The 25,880-nt window shown below is 38.1% G+C and overlaps 1 protein-coding gene across 1 annotated transcript in view; it reads left to right on the top strand.

The window, feature by feature from the left end:
• The window catches only part of LOC124277497 (endosome/lysosome-associated apoptosis and autophagy regulator family member 2-like), a 60,818-nt gene that overhangs the window by 6,438 nt on the left and 28,500 nt on the right, over positions 1-25,880 (top strand). The window contains 4 exon segments of the mRNA XM_046713201.1: positions 2,412-2,535; positions 5,904-6,105; positions 20,896-20,910; positions 21,568-21,715. Coding sequence (XP_046569157.1) covers positions 2,412-2,535; positions 5,904-6,105; positions 20,896-20,910; positions 21,568-21,715 — 489 coding nt within the window.

Below are 25,880 nucleotides of genomic sequence, written 5' to 3'. Positions count from 1 at the left end.
TCTTAAACTGAAACCTGAATATTGTAAAATTATCTGATTAAAGTTCAGCTAAAACTGTTGCCACCGGATGTGCCAGCAGATTAATAACTGTTCTGGGTTTTTGTTCAACTTTTATGTATTGGAAGCCTCTAATGAAGTATATACCTGATCTTTATACATCAATTGGTAATTACGTTGAACATGAGTAATTACGACAAACATTGATGTGCGAATGATTTTTCATCTCGGTTTCATCTCCCCGTAACCATGGTGACAAAACTGGGAGCTTAGTAATAAAACTAATATCTAAGTGGCCAAGCAGATGTTATGACACTCGGGGGATGTATCACCATTGTTACTTTAATGATAATCACTGATGCTGACTAGATATACACAATGCAACAGAATGGTATTTGAATCAAGGGACACCTAAATCTATAGGTATATGGGGTTGTGACAAGAACCTTGTTGATTTCTAATTCCGCCCACCAAGTAGGTTTGAATCTTAATGTGGCGCTTTTTGTGAAAACTGCCATGACCTTGTAGGAATACAGCTAGAAGTTGTGGAAAATCTCACTCTCTCTCTCACTCACTCACTCCTCTCTCTCACTCTCTCTCACTCACTCACTCACTCACTCACTCACTCTCTCACACACACACACACAGATCCAAGGAAAAACTGGTTGACTACAAGAAGAAAATTATTAATATCCCATATCGATGCCTAACATATGAATAAATATGCATCTCTGCTCAAGACATCATCTGTAGCACTGTGTATGTGTCAACTAGGATGGATGTGAGTGCCATGCAAATATGGTTTAATCCCCTGTACATGAACCTCCAGTAGCGGTGCTATCAGATATCCCAGGATACAGCTCCTGTGTTGAAAGCACTTATTGTTTGACTGCGCTGACAGGAAATTAACATCATGGAGATCATGATTAACAGACTGCTGGTGGAACTTGGGGCCTGGTTGATATATCCTGGCTGGTTTGTTGTAGTCGGTTGTAGGGGTTGAAGTGATAATGTGATAGTCTGTAACTGCCTCTGTTGTTTAGTGGAGAAAGCATCTATCTCAGGCCTGGAGGTCGGGTGGTCAGATCCTCTTGTTCCTGGTTGGTGCGTTATAGTGGGTGAAACATTGATAGACTGCCTCCGTGGTGTTGTGGAGAAAGCATCTATCTCAGGCCTGGAGGTCGGTGGTCAGATCCTCTTGTTCCTGGTTGGTGCGTTATAGTGGGTGAAACATTGATAGACTGCCTCCATGGTGTTGTGGAGAAAGCATTAGCTATCGGCCTGGATCCTGTTTGGTGTGTTATAGGATGTTGTAGTGATATGTGTCATGTCAGTAGTAGTTAAATGAAGGTTATTTTACCCTGTCTGGTGTTCAGCATTAAAGGGTTAAACAAGGACTGGTTGGTCTGGAGTCAGCACAGTTTGTCTGAGTGGGATATCCATGTTAATCTGTTGTATCTCAGTCAGCTGGCACGTTGTTCCTGGTATAAGCCTGTACAATGAGTTACTCACAAATCACGACATGACATGAGTTGTTAAACACATGTTATACTTTAGTCTAAACCCACAGGCACCACCACCACAGTCACTGTTACAGTCCACGACCACCACCACCACCACCACAGTCACCACCACAGTCACGACCACCACCACCACTTCCACAGTCACGACCACCACCACCACCACCACAACCACCACCACCACCACCACCACTTCCACAGTCACAGTCACCACCACCACCACCACAGTCACCACCACAGTCACGACCACCACCACCACCACACCACCACTACCACCACCACAACAACAACAACCACCACCACAACCACAACCACTACCACCACCACCACCATCACCACCACCAAATCATCCATGCAAATTATAATCAATATTAATCTCTGTCTAGAAGAGAAACCACTGGTTCCCCCATGTGCATACTTAGAACCAAGTTTATTGAAGTATTTATATCATATATAATAACATATAATTGACAAAAAACATTGACTAAAAGTCATTTCAACTTTTAAAGACAACAGAGAGCTTGTGATTGGAAGCTATGTTGTATCTGGGTGTGATATCCATCTTATGTATCGCAATGAGCAATGTAGAGCTAACTTGAGTTTAGTATGAAGTAAGGTAATCTTGATGTGCGTAGATGAAATTATATTTTTTTCTCCTGAGAACACATTTTACCATTGGTTCCTTCTGATTCCAAAGAATGCATCCTACCATTGATTCCAAAGAACACATTCTACCATTGATTCCCTCTGATTCCTTATGATTCCTAAGAACACATTTTACCATTGATTCCTTCTGATTCCTAAGAACACATTTTACCATTGATTCCTTCTGATTCCTAAGAACACATTTTACCATTGATTCCTTCTGATGAAGTAATTGTGTTTGTCCTGCAGAATGACTTCCACTATGAGTACACAGAGTGTGACAGCGAGGGAATGAGATGGCGGGTGTCGGTGCCAGAACACAACAAGTGTGTAGGGGGAGCTCCCAACGCCCCTGTGCGAGGAAAGGAGTGCAGTAAGTACGATCCAGTCTCAACCAGTATATGTATTAGGGGTGAAACTGTATACCGCGGTATTAGTAGAAATACTAGCAATCCAAAATTTGTTTTCAGTATTTCTAGTCATAATATGACAGATTTTAGAGTGCTTCATAGGGAAATGTCAACTGCAAAAGCTCCAAATACAGCATTTGCAAACCCATCAAAATTTTATGCCTTCTGGTCTTCCTTCCATACATTTTGCTAATTATCTAACCTAGATAATAAGTATATGATAAGTGCATCTGAATACAAGTACTGGTATACATATTAGCCTTGGGTAAGGATAATTACATTATAGTAAATTCACCCTGAAGATAATGGATTGTTTTGTATTGATGTATTGATTGATTGTATTGATGGTGATGTTTTGCAAAAATGATGAGGATGTGTTTGTATGATGCTTGTACTAAACAACAACAAATGTACTTTTGGGAAATTATGATCAAAAATAATATGACAGTTTTGTTCATTCAAAATATAGATGGTTAATTTGTTTCCATGTTATCCGAAAAATGTAAGGTTTGACTCTTGTTGTCAATTTTCTGCAAGGCCTTATACTGATCAAACGGACCTACCTTGTACTGCAATACCTACCGTACTGTGGTACAGACGTACCGTTTCACCCCTAACACGTACCACTGTGAACCTAGTTTGAGTTTCCACAAACCTGAAGACCTACTTACCTTGTACAGAGTCCCCAGTAACCCACTGGACGAAGGATGCAGGGAATAGATTGGATGGTCAGGCTTAGTGCGTTGCTTGATTGTGTGTCAAGGTATCCTGATAGGACATTGCTTATTCAATCACTGATTTGTCTAGTCAGGACTTGATTAGTTCCAGGCTGTCGTTATATTGCTGCGTAACAATCAGATTCACACTGGCATATTCTCTGGATTTGTCACAGTTGAAACAGTATGTTGAGAACTGATAACTTTTAACAGTGATAATTGTTAGTTTAAAATAGTTTTGAGTTTTTAAATTGACATATGATTAAAAAAAATTAAAGACACTTTTGAAAAGAAAAACATCCATGAGAAGTTTAGGATACCACTCCTCGTAATACAAACAAGATTTGAATTTTACTAACACTTAATGCTGGGCTGACTCTAATACAGTCATCTTACCTTAGGTAATGTTAGTGTCACCATATGTTCAGGTCTCTATCCAATACCTTCTCATGGAATGTTCCATTACATCCCATGCAAACATGAAAAACACACATAATTTTGTAATTCAAAATGGCCAGTTATTGAAGCTTCAGGTGTACCACAGGGCACAGATCAACATATCTATAGATGTCCCATTTTGAATTTAAGTGTAATATTTGAATATTTTTACATAAAAAGTAGGCAAAGTTTCAGTTTATTGTCATTAGACATTGTCACCATTGAAAATTATGCCAACAGCCATGTTTGGACTCATGAACTCAAATGTTTTCTCACAGACTGTCATTTTAACAATGCCATTGGACCGTGAACAGAAGGAATTCTGAATCTTTTATGACTTCTTTAACAATGGTCCAAGCTTAAGTAAGGCTGTTTTAAGAGTTGAACTTTAATGTCCTGTAAATATTTCCCCCAGAGTCTTAACATTCAGTAGACTCCAGCACTGTTTGTAGCCAGTTACCAAGAAAAGTCATTAGTGTTCATGCCAACTTTTTCCATTATTTCAACCATTGATCTGATGTGACAGACATTTGCTTTAAACACAGTCTTTAAGCAATTCATGAAGCCACAATTGCCGGCTTGAGAGTTGATGTGTCTTTTATGCTGATGTGGATTTGTTTATTCATTGTTTTTCTCTCCAGTTCTGAGAGTTGTTGTCACTTCGTGAAGTTTCTATGATCTGTCATTGTGAATTGTTTGCAATGCCATTGAAATTTAAAGTTAATTAGTGTCAAGACACAATCTATGTAATATTTAAGTATTCTTTGTTCATTACTTGACACAGTGGGATGAACATGATTAGAAGAGTTAGTGCTTGGAATAAAAGTTTAAGAACCTTCAGAGCCTTCATCAACCCATCAGATCTTAACACCAACAAACATATACCGGTACTAAAAATAGTTTAAAATGCTTTCATCTAGGTTTTGGATGCATTAGAAAAAATGAATAACAAAATCCAGGTGGTTTTATCTGGAGCTGATTAAACATGTCAAGTTTCTTGCTACTGTAGAGTCTATACTGTTAAGATTTCCCAAGGTGTCAGTGCTTGTGACTGTAAAGATGCTATTATGTTTAACAAATTAATCTTAAACCAAAATTGGTGTTTGCAATGGTGATCTATGACTTGCCCCATGAGTCTGTATAACTAATAAATCATTCAGTAATTCTACATGAAACTCCATACACATTTCAGGCATGCTCTCAACTGGTGTCTTTTTCTGTCGATGACTACGTTTTATGCATTTCCATGGCAAATAGTTTGATTTAAGTTCAACTGAGGGTGGGGATCATTCATTAGCATAACTGTTTTTCCTCTGTGGAACTTCAGATTTCGTTTTTGTATTTTCTAAGATTCAAACTTTGTAAGCAAATAAGTTATCTTACTTCAAACAACCCTTTTGGAATTCCGATTTAAAACGCATTGCCAGCAACCAATGCTTGTTTTGTGACAAGATGGATCTGGCAGCAACGCTTGGAGACTTGTTGATTATGTGACATTGAAACCTGACTGAGTGCAGATGATGCAGTGGATACTGAAAACAAGCAGGGCATCATGCACCAACTCAGGAATAATTTCATTACATGGCTGTTTTGTTATGGAATTGTGATTTTGAGTTTTCAATTATTCATGTATCACATTGCCATCATATGAAAAGCGCTGTTTATTGAAAACTTAGTAGCCATTATTAATTCATGTTTTTTGAAAGGCATTGAAAGCATTTCATGAACTGGTGGAATTATTTTGTTCAGTTGTCGCTCATAATATCAGTTATACTCTCAAGTGGTGGTATTAATTTTTCTTGGTGTTCTGAGGTATGTGATTTACCTTGAATGTGCATCATGCTCGTATTTGTAGGGAGGGAGATATCACTAACTTTATGGCTTGTGACAATCTGGGTTAGAATTGGTCTTCAGCAACCCATGCTTGTTGGAAAAGGCAACTGACAGGGCTTGCTGACTTGGTTGACACATGTCAATGAATCCCAAATGCCTAGATCAGTGTTCATGATGTTAATTACTAGATTGTCCGTTCTGTACTTGATTATTTACAGACACTATCATATAGCTGTAATATTGCTGTGTGCAGCGTTAAACAACAAACAAGAAACTGACTTTATCTTCCTGGTTATTGGGAATATTCACACCTAGAGTTGTAATCGATGGTTCTTCTGTTTCAGCATTCACATGCAATGCAGGTCAGTTTCTGGACATCCAAGGGGACCAGGAGTGTCACCCCTGTCCGGCAGGCACTTACTCCCTAGGGGGTGGAGTCCGGTTTGATGACTGGGACAAACTCCCAACAGGGTTCACTATCTCATCCGAGGCCTTCGGTGGAGGCTTCATGTGGAGGAGTCACAAGCGGGATGTCAACTGCAGCAGGTAGGCAGTGCAGGAGAGTCTGTCTTGTTTATAGTGCTACCCCATTGACACCCTTATGCCACAGTTTAACACAGATGGCCCAGTCAGCACACTGACTCGGACCCAGCCAGTCCTTGTTTTATCCCCTTTCCCCAGATTTCCAGGCAGGGTAACTACAAATAACATGCAGAGAGTAAACTAATACTGACACCTTCTCAGTCTCTATCCACAAGACAATTTACATATGTGTTGAGGGGCAGTGGGGTAGCCTAGTGGTTAAAGCGTTTGCTCGTCACGCCGATGGTCCGGTTTCGATTCCCCATATGGGTACAATGTGTGAAGCTCATTTCTGGTGTCCCCCGCCGTGATGTTGCTGGAATATTGCTAAAAGCGACGTAAAACCTCACTCACTCACTCACTCACTCACTCACTCACTCACTCACTCACTCACTCACTCACTCACTCACTCACTCACTCACTCACTCACTCACTCACTCACTCACTCACTCACTCACTCACTCACTCACTCACTCACATATGTGTTGAAGCCTGAAATACCTAAATGCCTGAAGCCAGTGAAAGATAATTTTTGATCTGAATCAGATTTGTTCTTGTTTGTTTACTTTATGTATAGAGGTTATGCAGGTTAATTAAGTTTGAAGAGTGAAATGGTTTTAGATAAGGCTTCATCTGCATTACAATGGTGCTCCATAGTATTTATGCATAGTGTTTGTTTCACCAGAAGATTGATGATCTTCTCTTTGAACCTGTTGAAGTCACTTCTCAGTAGGGGCGGTGGGATAGCCTAGTGGTTAAAACGTTGGCTCGTCATGCGAAGACCCGGGTTCGAATCCCCACATGGGTACAATGTGTGAAGCCCATTTCTGGTGTCCCCCGCCGTGATGTTGCTGGAATATTGCTAAAAGCAGTGTAAAACCAAAACTCAGTCAGTCAGTCACTTCTCAGTAGCTAGGTGTCTGCAACCTCATCAAGCATCTTGAAAGATGTCACGATGGGTCATCTTCTGATGACATGAAAACATAAAAATGCAAACATTATTGATTAGTTTACTCATGATTTCATGTTGCCATAGATACTATCAAGACTTCATTAGTGGATCATTACCTCAGCAAGCATTCTTTTCTTCTGTGAATGACTTTGTTGTCAGGGAACAGTACTTGATTGTGAGAGAACAGTACTTGGTTGTGAGGGAACAGTACTTGGTTGTTAGGGAACAGTACTTGGTTGTGAAGAAACTACTGGATTGTCAGAAAACAGTACTTGGTTGTTAGGGAACTGTTGTTAGTCAGGGAACAGTACTTGGTTGTCATGAAACAGTACTTGGTTGTCATGAAACAGTACTTGATTGTCAGGGAACAGTACTGGGTTGTCAAGGAACTGTACTGAATTGTAAGGGAACTACTGAATTGGGTTAGGAAACAGTACTGGGTTGTCAGGAAACAGTACTGGGTTGTAAAGGAACTACTGAATTGTCATGAAACAGTACTTGATTGTCAGGGAACAGTACTTGGTTGTCAGGAAACAGTACTGGGTTGTAAAGGAACAGTACTGAATTGTCATGAAACAGTACTGGGTTGTCAGGAAACAGTACTGGGTTGTCAGGAAACAGTACTGGGTTGTAAAGGAACAGTACTGAATTGTTAGGAAACAGTACTTGGTTGTCAGGAAACAGTACTGGGTTGCCATGGAACAGTACTGAACTGTAAGGGAACAGTACTTGATTGTCAGGGAACTGTACTTGGTTGTCAGTCAGGAAACAGTACTAATAGCTGCCTGGCCTGATTACGTTAAACACTGCTCATTCTAAAATGGTTCTAAAAATGTTGAATCTGCCATTTGTAATCCAAGGTTTTTTTTATGAATATTCAGTCATTTTTGTAGTTTACGTTATGAAATCAATAACACTTTCCCAATCTGATGTATTCAGTATAAAATAATTAGCAACTGTTTGCAACAGCTTGTCAATGGTGTCACAAAATGTAAGTCAATCCGGAATGGGAAATAATACCATGGATGTCAGTCAGGATATATATTGTGAATTGGACAGTTCTACCTTGCATGGAAGACTTTTAGAATATTTTGGTATTGTGAAAACAGTTAATCGGATATGAAACAGTTTCAGTAAGACGATTAACTAGTTCCTGATGTCCAGACAGCACTGATATCCTTGCAACACAGCATGACACGACACCTTTCTGTAGACGCAGTCTCTGCATGGTCACGTGTTGGTGGAAACTGAAATACATGTCAGACACATCTGTTACTGCTGTACTGGAGACTACAGACTGGAGCAGTGTCACCCAGACCTGTATATGATAAAAGGATATGAGAGAAAATAACATAAACATATTTTCAGCATGTATTATTTGCCTGTTAATTCTATTTGGAAGATGAAATTTAATGCATGGAGATTTAAAAACCGAGAATAATGTTTAGTGTATATTTATTTGCCAGATTTCTGTAATACAGAGGACTTTTGAACAAGACACAAATCCATAAAATACAAAATAATATTACATAGAATTTTTCTTTGTCTAACAACATTTTTTAAGAGGGATTCAAAGCAACAAAACTTAGGCAACAAAAACAAGGTAGCAGACACCGAATAAAGAGACCATGTGCACACCCTTCTCCAAAAAGATTAACACAGTATAAAACATAGTACCAAGCACTTATTTGAGTGGATCCGAGTTAGAATATTGATCTTCAGTAACCCATGCCTGTCTTAAGAGGCGACTAACGGGATCGGGTGGTCAGGCTCCCTGACTTGGTTGACACATGTCATCGGTTCCCAATTGCGCACATCGATGTTCATGCTGTTGATCACTGGATTGTCTGGTCCAGACTCGATTATTTACAGACCACCTCCATATAGGTGGAATATTGCTGAGTGCGGTATAAAACTAACTCACTCACTCACTTATTTGAGTGATTTAGCAGTCATCCCTTACTCATTGAAGTAAAGGACCTAAACAATACAGTAACAAAATGAGACACATTTATTTTCTCAACAAGCTTACATGTAAACCATAAAATTAAGCGTGAAATATTCTCAGTACAACAGCAAGATCAATCAGCAATTTGTTACTGTTAGCAGATATTGTGTTGTGATTTAGTCTTTATAATTGTGTATGTATTATCAATAAGCATTTCCATAATAGAATCTATCCATGCTGTGGTTGGTTGTAGCCAGTCAGTGAAGCAGATGTTCGCACCATTACTGGGCCTGTGTTAAGGGAGTCTGTTGCACGGCGTGTGTTGCACTTCATGTGTTATATTTGCCACTATTCACTTGGTTCAGGGAGCATGCAAGAAACCTATTTCACAAACTGGTGTAATTCAGAGTAGTTAGGTGACTAAAATTCCACATTTAACATTCATGATCATGTTAGTGTGTTTATTCCGGAATCTTTGTCTGTATCCATTAATGTAATCACCTTGATTCCCCTTGCCATATTTAAATATGAAACACATTCTGTGAATTTATCACTTGTCATTTTTTTTGTGTCTATATGTTAATATGGTTATATTCATTGGCATATCAGTAAGATCAGCGTTTCTGTGGTAGCACCAAGAATAAAGAACCAATGACATGAAATGTGCTCTGAACTGGTTACCTTTCATGATGATCAAAACTCTGGGTTGTAATTATACAACAACATTAAGGTATTTGTACTAATAACAATTCTGTCCTCAATACACTCAATACATTCATTAATAGATTTTATTGTCTGTCAATCACATCACCAAACACACTTGTGTCATTAGACGGTCCCATTCATGATTGATAAGATGTAGACAAGTACTTTGAATAGTCAACATGTAAAAACGAATTCAGTTTGAAATATTTTAGATGAAATGCTGAGGATTAATTTATTGTAGCCTAATGCATCCAATATCTAGAGAATATAAACTCAGTATCTTTTGATACTGCATACATGTACATGTATATCAACACAAGTTGATAAGTGTTTAATATTCTAAAGCCTCACAGAGAGTTTAAAAGTTTTAATGAAAATTGTACATATATTTGATATCAACATGCACAAGGATGAGACTGTATTTATGATCCAAAATTATTCTTCCATTTTGTGAAGGCTGGGACATCAGTGATATGTCATTGGCTGGGTGTGATGTCATTAGAGTGTGATGTCATGTTGATCGATGATGTCACAATAGTCTCTATTATGATCCATTTTCATGGATCTATTTGGAGATATTGCCTGACCTGCCCAAAGAAGTATATCAGTGGAAGATAATGTGGGATATTATATTCCTATTAACATGTTTGTTTTGATATTTTTGGGAAAAAAATTGGCAACGGAATACCCAGTGTCAGCCATTTTATCAGTATCAGCCAAGTCATAGCATTGTCCATCAGTGATCATTGTGTGGTACGAAAACAAGTTATTACTACAAATTTGCATACATTGATGGGTGAAGATAGGTCATCTTTATAGAGGAGAATATTCAACAGTAAATCAATACGACAGGTCGTCAGCTGTGTAGATGAGGTATTCAGATGAGGTATTCTTGAATTGGCCAAATTATAGCCATGTTAATTAGTGTGTGGGGACCAGTGGGGCAGTCCCCAGAGACCATGCTGGTCCTAGAAGGAGGCTTATCTCCCGGTCATGTCATGTGACAGCTGGTCAGTGAATACAGGGGTCACTGTCAATACTGGGGTCACTCAGAAATGTGGGACATCGGATATGTAGGAAGCATCTCAACATAAAACATTAACTAGTTGTGTGAAACACATAAGCATAACTCCTAAAGCCCTTAAATCCTATTGATCATTGTGACTTGTGACTAGGAATTAACATTTTAAAACATCACTGTTTTCTCATAATCGAACATGAACAATTCTGGAACACTCTTTGCATTAACAATATTTTTCACAAGGTTGGTTTTGTAAGTTACATTTCATAACCACTACAAGCTTGTTGCAAGTCATGATTGAATTTATCTTAAACACTCCAGGAGTTTTATGTTCCTAACATACTAGTAATCCTTTCAAGATGTGTAATTTGCAAAAAAAACCTCCAAAGAACTACGGTTTTTTTCTTCTTCTTTTTTGCATTAACCAAAATAACCAGGAAAAAATCATAAATGACGCTAACCAATTATTTTCGATGATTGATCTGTTGTAATGAAGCAATCATCAATTATGAGGTTTTAACCAATTCCCAACACTAGTCAGTATATATCAGTATGTTATGATACCAAGTCATTAGCTTCATGTAACTAATGGGACTGTGATAAAATAATTTAAGTGCATCGCAACACTTTTCAGTGTTTTGCCTGTTTATCATCATAATTTCTTCCCAAACGTTGAATATATTTTTTATTTTTATTCAACTTTCTGAGAATCATCTGCCATGGTCATGATGGTGGACTTAATGTATTTTGTTTTTGTTCTCTCACAACTCAGACATCTGTGTTATATCGACAGGTGCCAGTCTCGTGATTAATAGACTCTAGGATATATGACATGATAACTCCAAGCTGCTGTTACTGCCATTGTATAGCGTATCATACAGGCAGATTATCCAATACCTGTACTGAACGTCAATTGGTAGGATTAGATGACAAAAAATCAATATATTTGCTTGCTTGTATCCCTATATTTAGCATTCGACCAGGGTTTGAAATTCCATTGACACTGGTAATAATGCCTAAAAGGTACAATTGGGGCAGTGGGGTAGCCTAGTGGTTAAAGCCTTCGCTCGTCATGCTGAAGACCCAGGTTCGATTCCCCACATGGGTACAATGTGTGAAGCCCATTTCTGGTGTCCCCTGCCATGATATTGCTGGAATATTGCTACAAGCAGTGTAAAAACCATACTCACTCACTCACTCACTAAAAGGTACAATTACAAATATATTCTTTTTAATAATTTGGTTACATAAGTTATGAAGATTGTGATAAATGGAATTTCAAACTAGGAAACTTAGTCCCGATCTACAATACCTTGTTAGTGCTACCATATTTGTAAGCCTGTAATAAGCTCTAGAGTTACAGCAGGTCGTAACATTATGAACGCTTTGTGGATCGGGACCTTGGAGGTATATATGCATATGAGCATTCTTAATGCACAATATTCATGAAATAAACTAGGGTATTCGGACATTAATAAGCTTAATTTGTGAATCAATGTAAAGAAAGGAGGCAAACTTTGTAAATTACAACATATGTTTAAACAACATTCACCATTTTAAGAAAAATGGTCATTTGTTAACCATTTTAACAAGAAAACTTAATTTGGGTAAGTACACATCTGCTATCAATTTGCAAGATCTGAAACACAGTACTGACATTAGAAACAGATTGAAAGACCGTAGAAAATTATCCGCCATGAAACCTGGCCTGTTAGAATAGATCAAACAGTAGTTTCCATATGTGCAAATCATGTCTGTTACTGATCTGTCTGACCAAAGACAACAATGCCATCAACAGATATATTTGTCCTGGCCAAAGTGTCACTGTATCAGACTGTCTCCCTGGGAATCCTGTCGTATTGATTTATAGCTCATCATCCTCATGTGTTTACAGCATCTCACTGATTGCCTTCAGTCGCAGCACTCAGCCCATCAGATGGGGGAACTATTGTCATGTTATGTTAAACACTTTCACAAACAAGAAAAGAATATTACTTTGGAGGAGCCAATATTCCTACCTTGTGAAAGGCTGGTCCTTAACAGCTTCTCTTTTGAGACTTGTAACTCTTTAGACCCATTAAGAAATTCTTGTTGAATATGTTCAAGGGACAGATTGATTTTTGAGTAATTGACTAATCGTCTCATTGTGGAGTGATAATGGTTTTGTGCGTCATGTTTTGTATACAACACATGCAGATGATGATTTTAGAGAAAACTTTAGTTTAGTTTTGTTTGGCTAAGAATATATATATACTCTGACTATACATTCTGTTTTGTATAGTATGACCAGAAATTATTGAGAATTTTAGGAATATGGTTAATTGGATTTCTAGTATAAACAACCTTGACCAGCTATCAAGTGCTTGGTTTCATTCAAGAGAGACAACTCCGTTAATCCTTTTTCATTAGTTTGTGAAGAGTTATCCCCTTTTGTTTACTTGCTAGCAGACGACATTTTCAGTGCTCCTCAGTAAGGATGATTTAGAGAAGAGGAAGTTGATTTTAGAGTATTATAACAAGGACATCAGATCAGCTAAAGTGATTTCAAGTAGAACAGGCATCCCTTTGTCCACTGTTTATCGTGTTTTGAAAAATATTGCAATTGGATATGGCATTGAGCACCAGGGAGGTGCAGGTAGGCCCAGAAAATTGACTGTCGGTGACAGGAGGCGGCTTGGTATTCTTGTTTCTAAAAACAAACGAAGGAGTTTAGAAAACTTAAGGCTGGATATGATTGATAGAGGAACTGTGGCTGTCTGCAAGGAGACAATTAGAACTGAGCTGCATGCAATGGGTTGGCAGAAAAGTTGACTAATTCCATCACCGATCATGAAACCTGAACAAAAGGGAGCCGGAAGGTTGAACTGGTTCTTACAGCATAGAAATTTTAACTAGGACAATGTGATTTTCTCAGATGAAAGTTCTGTGTGGCTGTTTCCTAATACACTGAAATCCTGGACCAAACAAACTGAAAAACCTTTGTATCAGTACCCAAAGTACAGTCCGAAATTTAACGTGTGGGGTGGCATATCTGTGTTAGGGGCAACGCCCCTCTGTGTATTTGAAGGGAATATGAACAGTAAGCGGTACACAGATATTCTCGAGGGACATTTACTTCCATCTGCTCACGTGTTCTATGAAAATTTTTGGATTTTCCAGCAGGACCACGACCCAACACATCGTTCAAAGCATTCACAGGCCTGGTTTCAGACCCAAAATATGACATTATTAGATTGGCCAAGCTATAGCCCTGACCTAAATCCAATAGAAAATGTTGAGTGACTTATGAAGGAAAGTGTTAATAAGAAAAATCTGACAAATATTGCTGAAATGAAAGAAGAGTTGGTCCGATATTGGGACAGCATGGACCCCGACTTTCTAACTTCTTTGATCAGTAGTATGCCCCGCAGCATTGAAGCCTGCTTTGCTGCCTATGGTGACTTGACAAAATACTAACTGTTCACCTGTTTTTGAATCTGGAGTTATGTTCTGCTAATATTCACATTTAATACGTGAGTAATGAGTGAAAAAAAATAAAACATTTACAATCTTTAAATTCTCAATAATTTCTGGTTGTACTGTATAAGTACATGTAAGTAGAGACTGAAGAATTGACACTGTGCATTAATAGCTAGTCTAATTATGATCACGATTCGTGTGGCTGTCTGGTGTATTGTGGGATTGGGTATCCTTTGTCAGGCAATAGCCTGGATACAAGGTCTGTGTTGGCCGTTAGGGCTGATGGGACGAGGATGATGATGGTAATTATGAGGTGAAATGAGACGATAATGACGAACAAATAATCACCGACATGGGGATGTGTGTGTGGAGATGGAATGGCTGTTGAGTCTATTTGTGCGATGTCATTTATTGGCTGAACAGGCTTAAACATTAGGAATTATTGACCTTTACAGTTTGGAATTTTAGTCCAGAAACATTCTGTTCATTGTAGTTGATAATGGTTCATAAAATAAAATTCAATTCTACTGAAAATTTTAACTAAAATGTAGTCTCTGTAATGAAATTTTATAGTAAAAACGGTTCCTAAATTGTGTTCATAAAATAGGATGAGACTCAGAGACTTTCTTCATGTTCAGCCTGAAACTGGTAATCTAGACTTGTCACATATTCTAGACTTGCATGGGCTAAATATGACTATATTCGTTTCAGGGTCAGCATGACAGACTGCTGACAATTGTGCTCAGAGTAAACTTGTCTGGACTACAAGTCTGATAAAACGTTGCACAGGTTGACTTTAATGCCCAAGTGTTTTCATTCTTTCAATTTCATTGTCTCAGACAACTGAGATTGTTTGAATGGATTCTTTGACAATGGAAGGACATATGCTGTACTGTGAGATTAAATGTTTGTTATCAAGTCAAGTGCTGTTTAACAGATAAGCCCGAAGCAATTGTCTGGGCAACAGGTGGCCATGTTATTCCGAACTCAGTGGATATGGAATATCCATATTCAGGGCATAATTAGTGGCACTTTAAGCCCTAACTGAGATTATGTGATAGTTGTGCCAGAACATTTTGTATTTCATATAGTCAAATGAAACCCAAACCAATCTGGATTATGAAAAAGGGAAGTTGACCCAGCTCTATTCCACAAATCAATATGAGTAAAAATGTTCTAGAGGTGAGCATTTTATAGTGTAATATAAAATTTCATTGATTATAAATATGTTACTCTAGAAGTATAAACGAATATGCTAATGTTTGATCTGTTGATTTTCCTGCATGAAATATATTACTGAGTTTAGCACTTCTCAGGGTATGAAACTCCCAAACATTTCAGCCAGACCATAGGGCTGGGTAGATGTAAAACTTGCCAGCCATGTGCAAAACTTACCTGCCCACAAAATATCTGTATATAGAATGTCATGTCAAAATTTCTGCGGTGGGGCAGGCAGGTATTCAGCAATGTGCCATCATTTAATAGTTTAAACCGCTACCATTGGTTTCAGGTTGTTCTTTGTTCATCCTTTAGGTGATCTATTTGAATTAGTCTTACAAGGTGTTGAAAGCATTTATTTTGGCCTAAGGTTTGATTAAAAACTAGTTGTAATGTTTTCTGGTAAGGGTATATGAGTATTTCCTTTTGTATTTTGGAGACAGCTTGTAGTAGCACAGGTTAAAAGGACCTTGAAAATTGTGTCTGTGTGTATAGGGCAGATGTCCTGTTACACGATATATTTACATTTGAGGTACATCTGTATTTGATCTTTTCCTTATCCAAGCCAAGTATTATGTATGGAGATGAAAGGTTTCTTATTCTCAGTTGAGTTTGATGCATTTTAAGAGGGAACTTAAAATTAGATATATAATTGAAAAGACGATTAATTTTATAAGCAATTCCATGAACAAGTTTAGTACCAAGTTGTTGTTGTATCACTCCATGTTTAGGGGGCGGTAGGGTAGCCAAGTGGGTAAAGCATTGGCTTGTCACGCCGAAGACCCCGGGTTCGAATCCCCACATGGGTACAATGTGTGAAGCCCATTTCTGGTGTCCCCTGCCATGATGTTGCTGGAATATTGCTAAAAGCGGCGTAAAACCAAACTCACTCGCTCGCTCCATGTTTAATTAGAATAAAAAAATATATGTTGGCTTCAAATGTATATTTATCTGTTTCCGTCTTCACTGCTTCATATATCTTGTCCTAATATACATGTGAATGGTGTATATAATTTTGTTTTATGGTGTGAAAGTCTATATTTCCTGTTGCTGAAACAATTTAGAAGTAAACAACAAACAAAACCCAAAAATATTGACTGGTACAAATGTACAAACATGTTGGATAATAAATCTGATCAGGCCATTAGTAACATTTATGATTTAAATTTAAAAGTAACAACAACCGTTACAAGCCAATCAAGAAGTGGTTGAAGGGAATTAATGACTAAATAATTACTAGAAGTCCATTATAAACCACAGCTGTATACTGTTTCATCCATAGAAGTTTCATGTCATGTACATGAAATGATAATTATTCATCTAGCCCACGCTAGTCACAGTTGGATCAAATTGCCCAATTACTACAGTTACACATGTTGCCGACATACACATGATGGCTTGTATGAAACAGCCTTGTCTTGGAGGGCCTAGCCAGACCCAGCCCATCGTGGCAGGAAGCCCAGCTTCCTGTTGTCAAGGCTATGTGTCAGCATGATTATTGGCCGCTGTTGTCAAATACCAGCATTCAATGGAAGCCTGGTTGGATTTTGATTCTAGCCTGAACTTCAAAGGTTAAGTCGTTAGTGTCATTTGGCATAATGGATATTAAGGTCTGTCTGTCCTTTCAGGATAGGAAATTGATCTATATTTTCAATTGTCCACATTAATGATCTGCTACAGAATTGCTATGTACCTAATGGTAAGAAAAGTTGGTGCCAAAAACTTCTGAGACTGGTAAACTGAAATCGGCCTCATCATCAGTGGAATTCAGGTTTAATAGCCAAGCTTACTACACTGAAAGAATTTAACTAGACTTGGGCTTTGGACTGTAAAAGTGATAATCTTCTCGAGAATGTCAGTTGTCTTAAAACTCCTTCCTCAATGGTGCTTGTTTCTGACAAGCAGACATGTTATTTTTTTACCGTTTTTGTCAGTAGTTTGAAGGTGTCTAGTGCAGACAATTACATTGTAACAAGATATTGATGATTCCCAGCTATTTTGGGCAGATGGGTCCACTGCTGTATGTTTGAATCTGAGAGAGCTTGTTTCAAGCAGCTTTTGGCAGTATTCCAGATACATCATATGTCAGCCTGCTGTGGGAAGATGTCTACCACCTTGGTGAACCCCACCAACATGGGTATGTTGCGGACAAATCTAGAAATATTCAGGGTAAACCGACAGCCATAGGTTTGCCCTCAATCACAACTTGGCACAGCAAGTTGCAGTACCTTAGACACCTGGGCCACCTGTGTCTCATGAAATCCCTGAACACTGAACATGATGTTTGGCAGTGTAAAACCACCTTAAATATGTATCCTGTATTGGGAAACTTGATTTATCATGATGTTTCCACAGGAAAGTCAAAACCCTAGCGTTTTGACAGTAGATTTTGTAAATATGTATCCTGTATTGGGAAACTTGATGTATCAGTGTATTGGGAAACTTGATGTATCCTGTATTGGGAAACTTGATGTATCCTGTATTGGGAAACTTGATGTCACCTCTGTATCCTGTATTGTACACCCTTCCCCCTGAATCTCAATACAGCTGGGGGATTTCAGATTGCATTATACATAAAATATGTTAATCTTTATGAAGTAATCAGGTGTCAAAATGTACAATAAAGGTACTGATTTGACAGGTAATGGGCTAACTGAACCAGGTGTGTTCAGTATAAATGTGAAGGTGACAAACAGTTGGGTACATGAGATTGTCACACAAGGGGTGAAGGCACATTTAAAGCCAGCTGTCAGAGGTCGCCAGATGGAGGGCTTATATAAGTCAAATCTCCAACGTTACATAATTGTACCAATTACAGAGCATCAAGCCATGAGCCAGGACGGTCATGTTGACATTGTAGATGGAGCTACAGTAACTACCAATGTGGTAGCAGTAATATTGTATTAAACAACAAACAAAAGAAACAAACAATCAAACCGATGTGGGGCCAATTAGTTGTCACATGGACTGTCAAGGACAATTTCTCCTTGGGGACTGGATGCTGTCTGTCCTATCTGTGGTGGTGACTGTCAAGGTCGTCACTGCCTTTGTTGTCTCCCTTGTTGATTCCCTGTCCGATGATTGGTTAACTGTAGGAATATTGTTGCGATGTTATACCTTAAATCAATTTAGCTTCTAGCAATTAAACATTTTGTTCCATGGGATCCTTCTACAGTATATTGCCACATATAAGGAGGGTTTTGCATATCTAGAATTAGAGGGTTTTTAAAAGGTAGAAAATTTACATTTGTTTCAATGAGCAATGGCATCTGATGGGTAGTTCAAATTTCAATCATAATGTGTATATGAATATGAAATTCGTAATGACATATAGGGCTGATGACTGAGGTTATGTGTATTTCTGCAGCTATGTTCTGGTAGATAAGAATGCTATTCAGTATTGTGGTACTATTAATACTGTATATAGTATTACAGTACTTTGACCAGCAACTGACAGTCCTGAAAGTGTGTCTTTGTATTATTTGACAAGTACGTTAGACAACCGATTGTGTGGGACGTTGGTGACATTACACGTGAGATTAACAGTGAGCGACATAAATCTTAGTAATGTCAGATATAAAGGACAATGTGTGATAATGGCTATTTAGGCTACATGGAAATATCAATGTTGAAACCAAATTGAAGTATTGGTCTAAAATTGTTCATGTACAAATTTCTGATGTCTAATTTTTACCCCTTACATTTCTGGCTGATCAAATACTTGAAAGTTGCTAAGATGAAGGAGAGGGTTGTTTTATCAAATTTTAAGAAAAATGTTACTATGAGCAAGTCACAGATCCACATGAATATTCAATGGTATTTTGAAGTGTTTGTACTTGCATCTCCTATGAAAATCAGCTTGTCTGCACCTGTTCTTTTGGTATCTCTGAAGATTTCTCTGCATTGGTTAGCACTATGAACTGCTACATGCATTGGGCAGAGTGAGTGAAGTTTTATACATTACAATGAGAAGTTTTCACTTTTTCACATGGCTTTAATTACTTATTTTCACCTCAAAAGAATGCAGCACCTTTTAAAGGAGGACCAGACTTGTTATAACTAGCCTTCCCAGCCTTTTGATTCAAGTCTGCTTGGCTGGTTCAGATTGTACTTTGTATCCTAACATTTCAGTATTAGCCATGAGACAATGTACTGTTAATTACAATGTCAAGAACTAGCCAGAAACTGGCCACCCAGCCTTTTTGAGTCCTGTTCCAAGTGTGGAGGCTGGTTCAGATTGTACTTTGTATCCTAACATTTCAGTATTATCCATGAGACAATGTACTGTTAATTACAATGTCAAGAACTAGCCAGAAACTGGCCACAAGACTGTGGAGACTGGTCTCATTAAGTATTGAGTCCTGTTCCCAGGGATTCCACAACCAGGACAATAAAGTTGACTCATGCTGTGCTGATAAGACTAGGTGTACCATCAGGCTGTCTGTGACAGCTGTGAGGATGTGACCTGCAGACAGAGATAGATAGATGTTAACTTGCTGTGACTAATGTGTGCAGTACAGCAGGTGCTTGTTCTCCCATTGTCAACCCTCCCTCATTTACATACATACAATACTGCATAGCTGACCATTGTCTCCACACTCACTCAGATGCATGGAGTCTGATTAAACTGGGGGATTGATTTCTACCTATGGTTTATTGATATATTTGATGTGGTTGGTTAGAAAGAATATGTGAATTTATTTGAAAGGATCCTGTGATGATTTCAATAAATATTCATCTGACTTTACTCGTGAACAGTATAAACACAAATGTTGAACATGTTTTTTGGTAGTCTTTTAAGTCGGCTTTTACAGAAGATTTCATAACGTAGTTTATTATACAGTTTTCTGTATATGATGTTAGGTCAACTCTATACCTATAACTGGTACAACTATTAACATTTCTAAATTGCATTTAGTGTAAGTTACATTAGGTGTTAGTATCACCAGTGATTAAGATACAAAATACAGATAATGAAAATATCAGCCTTGCAAACCAGTTGGTTACAAATCTCTCAAGTGAACTAAACAAGCAGAAGTGACATAGAATCATTTTAAAATACCAGATACATTGATTATAATAAAACTGCTACTGAAAGGAATGCATATGAATGTTTATTCTTGACAGAATTGTGCTCATTTTCTAATCAGCCGTTGTGCATGTGTTAAAAGGATAACATGTGGAGGCCTGATTCACTGATTCAGCTGTTTTTCTTGTAATCAAATATTGTGCGTAGTCTCCCAGTTAAAATTAAACATTGGTGCAGTTCCTAATGATATTTCTCAACACTTTTATAACAAATTCCTATTGAAAAACATACTGGTGTGTTGTGTCCATATACCTAGCATCATGAGTGGGTCTCATTGTAGGTCAAGGCCAAAGTTAAAATCAGGGGAGGGAATTTGACAGGAAGTTTGTTTGATATAATACAACTTTGTGTTTATTGAACAGTGATACTGTCAATGGGTGAGTAACGTAGGTCTTGATTATTTTTTTTAAGCCAGTATATATCCATTATTGTACCACTAAATATATATGCTTGCAAACTTTATTTTTTGTGTCCCGCTATGACCACAGGATGCATTCACTGCCAATGTATTTCCCTCACAAGTGTTTTGGTGTATGTTAAGTTTTATCAGGCTGACAAAGAATATATAATATTCAAGGTTCAGGGTTGTGTTTAAGGGTGCACTGTGTTTATATTGCACTTTCTTCCTTTTTATTTTTAAACAGGCTTGTAATGCTAAATTTGGATGGGGTTGGTGTTTAAAATGTTTGACATGTGCATTTGACATTGAGGTTATTTTTTAGTTCACCCTAGTCCACACTGACAGTGTATACCCAATTCACATATGAAGAGTTACATACATGTACTTATTTAGTGGTTGTGTTGTTTTCAATCATAAATGGGGTTTGGAAACTTTTTAAGCTGTATTATACAGTTTGTTTATTCCCCTTTCATATAGGAGCCATGCGTAAGTGAGTTAATAATCAACAGTAGTACAAGCAATATCACTGTCATTAACCATCGATCAAACAGATGAAGCTTGTGAAATACATACTAATTCATTAGTTTGTCAGTAATGTTCTTCAATAAGCGTGAAAGTTTATGTTATGTTGCAGGTCGACATGGCAGTTGCGGTCCAACTACATCGCTGCCGTCCCTGGAGACTGTACCACCAGTCTCATCTTCTCCACAAAGCTCGTCAAAGCCGGAACCGTCACCTTCGAGTATCAGTCACCCAACCCTGATATACTGTTCCACTTCACAGTAAGTTCAGACATGCCGTTTTGCTTCGCATTCATTTTGCATGCCATGTACCAGTTTATAGTCAATTCAGAAACACTCTATTTCAAGGTCAGTTCAGACACACTGTTTCCCTTGACAGTCAGTTCAGACACTGTTCTACTTCACTGTCAGTTCAGACACTGTTCTCCTTGACAGTCAGTTCAGACATACTGTTCCCCTTGACAGTCAGTTCAGACACACTGTTCCACTTCACGGTCAGTTCAGACACTGTTCCCCTTGACAGTCAGTTCAGACACACTGTTCCCCTTGACAGTCAGTTCAGACACACTGTTCCCTTGACAGTCAGTTCAGACACACTGTTCCACTTGACAGTCAGTTCAGACACACTGTTCCCCTTGACAGTCAGTTCAGACACACTGTTCCCCTTGACAGTCAGTTCAGACACACTGTTCCACTTCACGGTCAGTTCAGACACTGTTCCACTTGACAGTCAGTTCAGACATACTGTTCCATTTCACAGTCAATTAGGACACTGTTCCCCTTAAAGGTCACATAAACCCTAGGGGGTACAAATACATAAATCACTAACTGGCATCGTTATAAATGAAACCCCGTCATTAAAACTACTCATTTCGACCTTTAATTGACTTAAATCGACCTTTTTGACAACAGTGCACAATTCTCACCCGCGAACGAAATTTCAACCAATCAGAGCGGCGAGCCTCTGTGACGTCATATGAGGAATAGCTTTGAGGGCCGATGCAGAATTCATCTACATTTTAAGGGTTAAATTATCTTGTTTACAGGCTTGTATAAACCTGAAATCGTGGACAATTGTTGTGGAAAATGAAAGCTATATGTTCTCACAATCTACTGTCATTTAATTTTGTCTCCTGCTTTGCCTAGTTTCGAAGTTACAACTTGTTTTCATAGACGATTCTGTCAAAAAAAGATTGGTGTCGTTAGGCCCTATTTGTATAATGACTGATCCAAATTGATCCCATTTCTGTGTTTTTTTACCTCGATATTTATTCATGTCTTGTAAAAATCTGTTTGTATTCTCAAAACAGTGTCGGCCCATAAGTTTTCACATGCAATACAGCAATTAATACTCCCTTGTTGTAATCCTGTGGTTAGGTGGTATAAACCTACACATGTTATTTGTCATCATTCACTTGATGGTCAGTTAATGAATTTATAACAGGTATAATTAGTGGTAACACACTTGGATTACCCGACAAAGGTTCCCATTTGGCATTTCTTGTGTCTGGAGTAAATATTCAACATTATAAACATCGATCAAAGGATTAACCGATAACACGCTGATTGATTAATTACTTTTGTCTTACACAGCGGAATTGTCAAAGGTAGTGTTTATGTATGTAGATTTACTAATCTATACTGAATACACTCTGTCGTGTCGGTGTTCAAGTAAAACAACGTCCTTCTTTCAAAGGATTAACCGGCAATACATTGATTGATTGCCCATTATTGGCTAACTAAATTACTGTTTTTAAAGAAAGACGGACATTATGCAATTAGTTGCCAGGTGTGCTATCTTGGGTGACCAATGAGACTATACACCAATACCTGAAAAGATTTATCACCTTTTCGTATATTAAACTGTTAAAAGACACATCATTTGGAGCAGTTTTGTGGATATTGATGGATACATTCCTCGAACAAGGTAATGGCCTGATATTGTTCCTATAATTTTAATCTGTCTTAATTTTAATATTTGCATTTTGTTTTTATTCATTTGTCGTAGCATTCAACAGAATCATAGTTTTCGCCGTGAGGTGTAATGAGACAGACAACATGCACTAGGGTGTGTGTGCGAATTATGATTCACATTGGCAAACTATAAAATGTCTAGATATTACAGTTCTGTTATAAATTCACTACAAGTATCAGCAGATCGTCTGCTTTTTTTTAGTTTCAAAATGCATACAAGTATGATAATAAACTAATTAGGATTATAAGACCAAATATAAAGACGCACATTGACTAGTATCTACATACTGGTGAGTGGACATTAACCATGGGAATGTAGCAAGAAATTTATCGCGCAGTATTGTCACTTCGACCCCTACCTCGCTTCCGTGGAAGAAATCGTTATGTTATAAGCTGTGTCATGCAAAATCCGTTTGGTTATGATTCCAATACATATTTAACTACGAGTAGAAAGTAGTCTTGATTTTCTAACTTGATGAAAACAAACTATAATCTCATTAATTCTAACAGATTTTTTTATTTTTGAAAGTGGCGGCGCCCTGTCGGGAACATCCACCAGTCTGAGGATAAATGGTATTTAGGTTTGTTTTCACCGAGGTTACAAAATCAAAACTACTTTCTACTGGTAGTAAAAATATGTATTTTATTGATGGCCAATAGGATTTTGCATGACATAGCCGATATAACATAACAATTTCTCTGGCGTGGCAGCGAGGTGGGTGTCAATATAATACTACTTACAATATTATTGTTACTTGACCACAACCTCACTGCCGAGGAAGAAATCGTTATGTTACAAGTTGTGTCATAGAAAATCTTTATGGTCATCAATCATATGCATATTTTACTACAACTAGTAAGTAGTTTTGATTCTTTAACTTCCGCGGAAGCCGATCTGAACACAAGTAAGATATCGCTTCAGGCTTCCACAACGCCGCCGCTCTCACAAACATAACCCGCTTAGCACGAACTCCGCGGGTCCTGTGGAAATCTGTGCATGGGGACACCATCGCCCGACCCTAGGAGCAATTGACGACAAAGCAACGATTCGGCATGTCGCCGTTGATGTCGAGAAATCATCAAAATGATGAGCGTGCTACACATTTTCTATACAACTAACTGAAAATCGTTCCTCATATGACGTCACTGCAGTGCTCTGGCGACAGAGTTACGTAACCTGTCTGTGGTTTCGTTGGCGGGCGAGAGGGAAGCAGGCGACTTTTTGGCCACTTTTAATCGCTCGGTATTAATTAACCACAAGTTTTTAAAGAATAAATTTGGTGTTCCGCATAAGACTAACCACAAATCTTTCATATGTAATGGTTAAAAGAGTAACAAAAAACAAAGTTTAGTGGTTCTTTAACAGTCAGTTCAGACACACTGTTCCACTTGACAGTCAGTTCAGACATACTGTTCCCCATGACAGTCAGTTCAGACATACTGTTCCCCTTGACAGTCAGTTCAGACATACTGTTCCATTTCACAGTCAATTAGGACACTGTTCCCCTTGACAGTCAGTTCAGACACTGTTCCCCTTGACAGTCAGTTCAGACACTGTTCTACTTCACTGTCAGTTCAGACACTGTTCCCCTTGACAGTCAGTTCAGACACTGTTCTACTTCACTGTCAGTTCAGACACTGTTCCCCTTGACAGTCAGTTCAGACATACTGTTCCCCTTGACAGTCAGGAGAGGGCAGTGGGGTAGTCTGGTGGTTGAAGTGTTTGCCTCTTGTCTGTCGTCATGATATGGCTTGAATATTGCTAAAATCAGCATAAAACCAGTTATGTTTAAAAAATTAAGCAAGAGATGAACACAAAATATTCCTTCTTAGCTTTAAATGCCAAGCCGACATAACACTATGATCAAGATGATTGAGAGTGATTCTGGAGATGTCAACCCTGCTGCCCTCTATCAGAAAAAGTAACCAATTCTAAAACCCATGATAGAAACCAAATCCCCAGCTAACAGAGGAACAAAATGTGGATGTATAATTAAATGTTTGTCTTGTTCGTGGACATATTGATCCGATATAAAACCACATCGGAAATGACTACTTCTTAAGTTGTTGATGTGTTCCATAACAGATGGGAGTGACAGTCTCATGAATCTTCACTGTTTGGGATTTAGATTTTTTGGATTCCATTGTGAACATAAAACAATGTGAAACTTTCAATCCATCCATCATATACATACCTTCATCATCATTCTCAGTCAATGTAGCACTAAAAGTCCTGTACAAGTGCAGGGGGAAAGGAAATATTTTTTTATTCCAGGTCATTCTTTTGCATGTCTATCTGTACATGTATTCAAAAGCCATGGGCTCAGTGGAAAATTTGCTGATGCAGCATATTATTCACATGTTAGACTTAGTGTTGGGAATTGGTTAAAATCTCATAATTGATGATTGGTTCATTACAACCGATCAATCATCGAAAATAATTGGTTAGCGT

The sequence above is a fragment of the Haliotis rubra genome, unplaced genomic scaffold (assembly GCF_003918875.1).
Source record: "Haliotis rubra isolate DU_JTF1 unplaced genomic scaffold, ASM391887v1 Scf222, whole genome shotgun sequence".
Classification (NCBI taxonomy): domain Eukaryota; kingdom Metazoa; phylum Mollusca; class Gastropoda; order Lepetellida; family Haliotidae; genus Haliotis; species Haliotis rubra.
Note: the sequence above shows the minus strand (reverse complement) of the source record. Positions and strands in the feature narration are given on the sequence as shown.